The following is a 7,437-nucleotide window of genomic DNA, read 5'->3' on the forward strand; positions in this document are numbered from 1 at the left end:
CCTGAGAAATTATTTTATTTATCTTTATTAAACATTAAAATGTTGAAGTCACTTTATCAATGCTTCATATCATAATATGACCTGCTATGCTGATATTCAGACAAATTAACATGAGTAAAATAGACTCGCCATTGTGAACGAATTCTAGTCGCATCAAGTCTACCGTAGCCTAGTCAGTCACAAATACATTTCCCCTTGGTTCCATACTGTACCTTGTCGTTTGTCACCGGTCATTCTTCACCAAAGACAAACTTCGTCCCCAGGTGGCTGCCAGGTGCTCAGTCTTGGCAACATAACTTTTGACTGTTGTTACAACTTATTTTCCCCTCTTTGAAATACCACTAGAAACCACCCATGCCCTGACAGACTTTTATCAATGAACAAGCCTAGTTCAGGCGACCAAACTAAGACGACACTGACTGTAGTGTCGTCAAGGGTGCAAATTTTATTAAATGTGGACATAAATGAACCCATGAAGAGGAAGAGCGCATGAAGGCTATAACTTTTACATGCGCTGGTTAAAACGATGCCTAATTGCGTTCCCCAGTGCGCTCGGTTAGAGAACGGCAAATACAGGGGAAACGAAATACACTCAAGTATACCTATTAAAGATGGCCAACCTTTTCATTACATGGTGTGGGCACCTATATCCCTGTGTCTACAGATATATTTAGGTCCAATATCATACCACAGACATTCGAACATTATATGAAATTGGAGCCTCCCAAAAATGGACAAAATCTGTGCGCTTAATTCCTACCCAACGCGTTGAACGAATCACAGGCGCGCGACGTCACTCTAGCTCGGGCGTGATTTATCTGAACTTTCCAAAAAAAGTATTGGGCTCTGGACAGAATTACATCCTCCCATCCTCCCTTACCTAATCCAGACTAGCTTTGTCTCATCACTCGGCTCGAGGTGCTGCTTCTGTGAACTTCAGTCCTCTGTCCTCTGTGTGGCTCGTGCGCGTCCGTCGAGAGAACCAACTCTGAACCCTTTTCGCCTGTTATTAGGAGAGAAAAAACAACAGTAACCATGGAAGCCATCAAGAAGAAAATGCAAATGTTGAAACTGGATAAGGAGAATGCTATTGATCGGGCAGAGCAAGCAGAAGGAGACAAAAAGGGGGCAGAGGACAAATGCAAACAGGTATGGGAATATAACTAACTGAACAAGAGGGCATTCCCTGCCTTTTCATTGCTTGAAGGGAGAGGGGCAACTGTATCTAATGTCAATAGAAATAGATTTTACACTCATTTATTCAATTGAATGATTATACTGATCCCTCTATCTGTCAACCATGAAGTGGTTTGGTCTTATGTCATCCACATATGGTAATCCATGTACAATCTATTCTACAATATACAATAAACATAATGTAAAAACTCAGTCAGTGATTTTATTACTTGGGTGAGCACATCAAATATTTACTATATTTCAAATATGAAGTTTCTACCCTGCAACACATGGTAAGACACATGTCCAATGTCTATGTGGAAGATAGGTAAGTGTTTGTTCTAAATATCCTCTTGTGAAGTTATCCATGAAGCTACTACAGACTTTTGAAACTACAAAAAATAAATGTCCTTATAGTCTCTTCAATGGTGTTTCATGGGTACAGCAGGCCGATCGGAGTGAAGTTGATTAGATAGATGAACAGATCCCACCGAACGGCCCAGCCAGTTTGAGGTTATTACGGGCAGTGTTCAATTCCCTGAGTCAAAGCACATTGATGAAGGGGGGCACAAGCTGACTTAAGGAGTACAGTGTGAATTAGTGTTTCATTTTTAAGTATAAACTGGGTGGTTCGAGCCCTGAATGCTGATTAGCTGACAGCCGTGGTATATTTAAGCAATGAGGCCAGAGGGGGTGTGGTATATGGCCAATATACCACGGCTAAGGGCTGTTCTTATGTATGACGCAATTCGTAGTGCCTGGACACAGCCCTTAGCCGTGGTATATTGGCCATATACCACAAACCCCCGAAGTACCTTATTGCTATTATAAACTAGTTACCAATGTAATTAGAGCAGTAAAAATAAATGTTTTGTCATACCCGTGGTATACGGTCTGATATTACACGGCTGTCAGCCAAACAGACAGTATACTACGGGTATGACAAAACATTTATTTTTACTGCTCTAATTACGTTGGTAACCAGTTTATAATAGCAATAAGGCAACTCGGGGGGTTTGTGGTATATGGCCAATATACCACAGCTAAGGACTGTATCCAGGCACTACGTGTTGCATCGTGCCTAAGATCAGCCATTAGCCGTGGTATATTGGCCATATACCACACCCCCTCAGGCCTTATTGCTTAAGTATCAAACCCAAATTGTCAGTAATGACCCAATCAGGGAGCTTGAGAATACCAGTCTTCCCAATGATCATATGTCCAGTGTCATCTCTCATTTGTTATAATTTAACCATTGAAGATGGTCAGATTCTGTATTATACAAGTGTTAGCTAGACCTTCAACAAATAGACACAATTTGAGGTGTTTTGAGTTTTAATCCTCTCACCACCTACAATCCACTTCCGCCACTTTTCTGTTGGAAAATCAAGACCGGCATGGAATGACAGAAGACAAGACTCTCCAGTCGTCATTTTGGATCCAATCCCCTCTCAGAATCAGTTACATCATGGCCCAAGCTTTTCATGGTCTCCCTCTCAGTCTGTCTATGATGACCACTTCTCATAATGTTGACATTATGGCTCCATAGCAGCTTAGCCCTTCTCCCAGTTTCATTCTGTTTTCTGCCTTTGGACGTAGGCTACTCCCTACCATCCCCCATGGGAACAAGAAAACCATCTTTCTGCTTTGTCTTGAGCATTTGGAAGTAAATTATCGAACGCATATGCACCTTCAGAGACACGGCATTTAAAAAAAATCATCCCTACCTACACAACTTGTCAGATTTGGCAACAACTGAATGTGTAGCTGTACCTGGATCTGGTCAAGAGACGATGCACCATCTCATTCTAGTCTACCTCATTTTTACTGCTATGAAGCTACTTCCTACCTGAGCTGCCTCAAGAATCCAGATTTATGATGGAGATTTGGAATGGATCCTCTTCCTGAACAGAATATAGCTTGAGCTTATATGGACATGTATAGTACTGAACCAAATTGCTTCTGGTCACTTTAGACTTGACTAATATTACTCATTATGTTATGTGAGTCCTCTCCTTCCGTTTAGTTCCCAAGTAACGAAAGCCACCAGTGGCTTAGAATGGAATGGAAATGGACCCCCCCCCCCCCCCATTTGTCCTTGAACATTGCCCCCCCCCCCCCCCCAGTGTGTATTTGTGATACCATGGAGAACATTTGCTTCCATGGCGGTGAATAACTAATGGTCTAATCGCTTCAGCTTTTGTTGGCGTCTAAATTTTCCATTCTACTCATCTGTCATGTTTAATTGACGTGGTCAGCTAGAACCAAATGGAGCCTCTCTATAAATAGGAGTAGTCTTCCCTCACAAGTATTTGATCGCAGAAGACCACACCTTGGGCTATTCTGATTCCAGCACCCACATTTCTCTTTGGAGCAGCCTTGACGGTGGCATGTCTATTGGAATTGTTGTTCAACAAAGAAAAAGAGGATCAAGGCTGGACCCAAAATAACATGAAAGAGCAGCAGGCCTGGGATCAGAATGCCCCCCTCACATAGCTGGAGCCCAAAAGACCGCTGTAATCTGTCAGATGTAATAAAAGAATGACATTCATCACAAGGACATAGTGTTCACGGTTCACACACTGCCGCTGTCATTCACATTCACAATGGCCTTTTCTCGGTTAGAGGGGATCTTTTCTAGCGACGATCCTAACGACATGACGCTTCTTTGGTTGTAGCCTAGACATTTTTAACACTTGTCAGGAAGATTTTTTGAAAATTGCATTGGGAAAGATAGCAAGAACTTTGATATGATGCGGTGAACAGGGGACCTGCCAAAACAAGCAACCCTCCTACAGGTACATTCAACTCTCAACAGCTTCAGTCTATGACCAGGGCACCATTCCTCCCTATTTACTTTACATGACCTTTACCATAAACAGTAGTAGCAGAGAGTCGCTATCGTCACAAGAATACAATTAATAGGTGTCTGCTTTTACGAGGCTCCAGAGGGAGCTATGTCCCGGCTGCCAGGCTTGTGGATAATGCACAGGGGTTTATTTGATGCCCGTTGAAAGGGGAGACTGAGGGAACATCACCAGCTGCAGCCCCAGTCACTCAGAAACTGTCTGGTCACAAATTCCACCCTATTCCCTACATAGTGCACTACTTTTGGTGGGCACTGGTGAAAGGAAGTGCACTATGTAGGGAAAATGGTGGCATTTGGAAAACAACCTATGACTCTGGAGGGACACTATGACAGCTTTCCCTTTATAAGTCTGTCCTCATGCCTGGCCCAACCTGCCCTGACAGTCAGCCTCGGGCAGTGCTCTGTTATACCCAGACACATCGACTGGAGGATAGAGTATAACCTTCAACAGGACAGTTCTTGTACCGCTAACTCAATCTATATACAGTATGGGTCCCACTTCAAACTAAAAAGGATTTAGCTTTTAAGGCATACTGACGCCTTCATAAACCCTTTATAAACTCTTCATAAACCCTTCTAAACCCTATGTAAATCCTTCATAAACCCTTCATAAAACCTACATAAACCCTTCATAAAACCTACATAAAACCTACATAAACCCTTCATAAACCCTACATAAGCCCTTCACAAGTAAATGATATGCTAAAGGCGGCATCAAGGACCACGCCATATTAAGCGTCATATATATAAGGAGCTGTTATATCACTCTTTATGCAGTAGGACTTTGTTTATGAATGATTTGTGAAGCATCTATATAGTGCTTATGGAGACTTTGTGAATGCTCTTTAGAGTAGGTTTGATATGAATCGGTCATTTATCTTATTGAATCGGTCATTTATCTTATTGAATCAGTTATGTAGCTTATTGAATCGGTTATGTAGCTTATTGAATCGGTTATGTAGCTTATTGAATCGGTTATGTAGCTTATTGAATCGGTTATGTATCTTATTGAATCGGTTATGTATCTTATTGAATCGGTTATGTAGCTTATTGAATCGGTTATGTATCTTATTGAATCAGTTATGTAGCTTATTGAATCGGTTATGTAGCTTATTGAATCGGTTATGTATCTTATTGAATCGGTTATGTATCTTATTGAATCAGTTATGTAGCTTATTGAATCGGTTATGTAGCTTATTGAATCGGTTATGTATCTTATTGTATATGACTCCCCTGACATTATTGTGTGTGTGTGTGTGTGTGTGTGTGTGTGTGTGTGTGTGTGTGTGTGTGTGTGTGTGTGTGTGTGTGTGTGTGTGTGTGTGTGTGTGTGTGTGTGTGTGTGTGTGTGTGTGTGTGTGTGTGTGTGTGTGTGTGTGTGTGTCTTCTAGCTGGAAGAAGAGTTGCTGGCCCTGCAGAAGAAGCTGAAGGGAGTGGAGGATGAGTTGGATAAATACTCAGAGTCACTGAAGGATGCCCAGGAGAAGCTGGAGCAGGCTGAGAAGAAGGCCACAGACGTGAGTGACACTGGGTACCACTATGGGGTCACTATGACCATGGTGACGTCAAAGCACGGCACACAGACACACACCATTGAGGCATGTACATACGCACACCCCAGTTACAGGTATGGGTGACATGGTCATGCTTTTAGGCAATGTATCACTGCAGTACACAGACGAGCCACTGACTCCAGAGACTACTGCATAATTCCCTCCTCTTTGTTGATTTTCACTGGTCATTTAGATAATAATATGTCAGAATATGTTATGGCTAATGCATTTCCCCTACTAAATTATTGTCATAAATTCACCTATAAAATCAAACACTTCATTGGGATTAAATTTAATTTAGGATTGTAATTTCATCAAGGATGCCAAGATCCTCCAGCCATATAGTTTTCACAATTTCACCATTGCTGCCTGTCATTAAAGCACACTTGTAATGTTATACTATGTAAAAGTATACACAGCTAAATGTGTCGTCAGGTCATCAATTAGCAGGCTGTCAGGCTCCAGGTCCCGTTGTCTCCCCCTGGTGGGACAAACCTGCACTGCACAGTGTGGGCAGTATGCTTCTGTCAAACCTCCCAGGTTTTGTCCCAATTATCTCACCTTCCTCCCAATGTGAGCGCTTGTTCACTTGCCCTTGCTGATTTGAATGGAAATTACTAATATGAGAAATATGGTGTAAACTCCTACCAGCCCACATGCCTCCACCAGAGGAAATATTGTTGGGACGCACCTCAAGATCCATCCTCTCCAGCCATGGCCATCAACACCTGAAAACCCTAATCTTCAAAGAGGATCTTACATAATCCCACAGCGCCCCCTCCCTCCTTTGGCTGGTGTACGCAGTCCAATTCAGATCATTTGACAATTATTTGCGTATCTGATACCCATCTGATCTTTTCCCTAATGTGTAAACAGCAATAACAAAAAAACATGGAATCTGATCTTTTGACTTCCAAGTTACACCACCTCCATATGTGGATCTCAATCCTGATACAATTCTGTCTGGATGCTCAGATCTGATTTATTTTGCTCTGGAATGTTTTATTTTTGCACACGCCATGCCGTTACCATGTCAACTACCTTAAAATTTAAGGGAACAGTGACAGGAAATGAACGTTGTATCTGTGTACTACTTCACATGCTACATCAATATGAATGCACTAATCTGATATGGACCAGTTGGAACCCCACTGATCGAGTGACCTTGCTTGTTGACAGCTGCGGCGGGGAAAGTGCCGAACCTCGACCTGTATCACATTTTGCAAACACAGCATAAAGCTTGTCAGCATCTTGGAGTGAATGCAGGGAATGATTTGGTTTGAGTTTCTTTGATTGCCATGTTCTCTGGTCCGCACTTTGTCTGACTCCGGTCAAATACAGGTCAACATGGTGTCAGAACGGTTCACAGAAACCGTATAATACAGTACGCTACTGGAAACCTTTAGGCCGGACTAGCAGTGGTAGTAAACTATAAGTAAACCTTCAGTTGCTGGTATAACTTTTTTGTCATCGTTCGTACTGTACCTTAAGACAGGACAATGTTTTTTCTAAAAGATGTCTCATAGCCTTTCTTATGATTATATGATCTGGTATACGCATTCAAGTTACCTTATATATTGTTGTTTTATATGTCATCATGGGCCTTTCCCCATTGAGTAGGGGAAAAAAGGGATCCGAAAGGGTTCTTTGGCTGTCCCCATAGGAGTATCATTTTTGGCTCCAGGTAGAACCCTTTTGGGTTCCATCTAGAACCCTCTGTGGAAAGGGTTCTACATGAAACCAAAATGATTCTACCTGGAACCAAATAGGGTTCTTCCAAAGGTTATCCTAAGAGTGTAGCAAGACAACCTGTAACCCAGAAAAGGCAGCCACCATAAA

At 42.1% G+C, this 7,437-nt stretch overlaps 1 protein-coding gene across 6 annotated transcripts in view; it reads left to right on the forward strand.

The window, feature by feature from the left end:
* The first annotated feature begins 850 nt into the window (after positions 1-850).
* tpm2 (tropomyosin 2 (beta)) overlaps positions 851-7,437 on the forward strand; it is a 33,681-nt gene continuing 27,094 nt past the window's right edge. For 4 of the 6 annotated variants that reach the window (XR_006830562.1, XR_006830561.1, XM_046290568.1 and 1 more), the window contains exons 1-2: positions 855-1,149; positions 5,437-5,562. Coding sequence is in view for 4 of the 6 variants with exons in the window: in XM_046290568.1 (XP_046146524.1) it covers positions 1,036-1,149; positions 5,437-5,562 (240 nt within the window). In the remaining 2 variants the exon portion in view is untranslated. Of the gene's footprint in view, positions 1,150-5,436; positions 5,563-7,437 lie in introns of all 6 variants that reach the window. The other 2 variants (XM_046290570.1, XM_046290569.1) reach the window with 2 other exon arrangements.

The sequence above is a fragment of the Oncorhynchus gorbuscha genome, linkage group LG11, assembly GCF_021184085.1.
Source record: "Oncorhynchus gorbuscha isolate QuinsamMale2020 ecotype Even-year linkage group LG11, OgorEven_v1.0, whole genome shotgun sequence".
NCBI classification, from domain to species: Eukaryota; Metazoa; Chordata; class Actinopteri; order Salmoniformes; family Salmonidae; genus Oncorhynchus; species Oncorhynchus gorbuscha.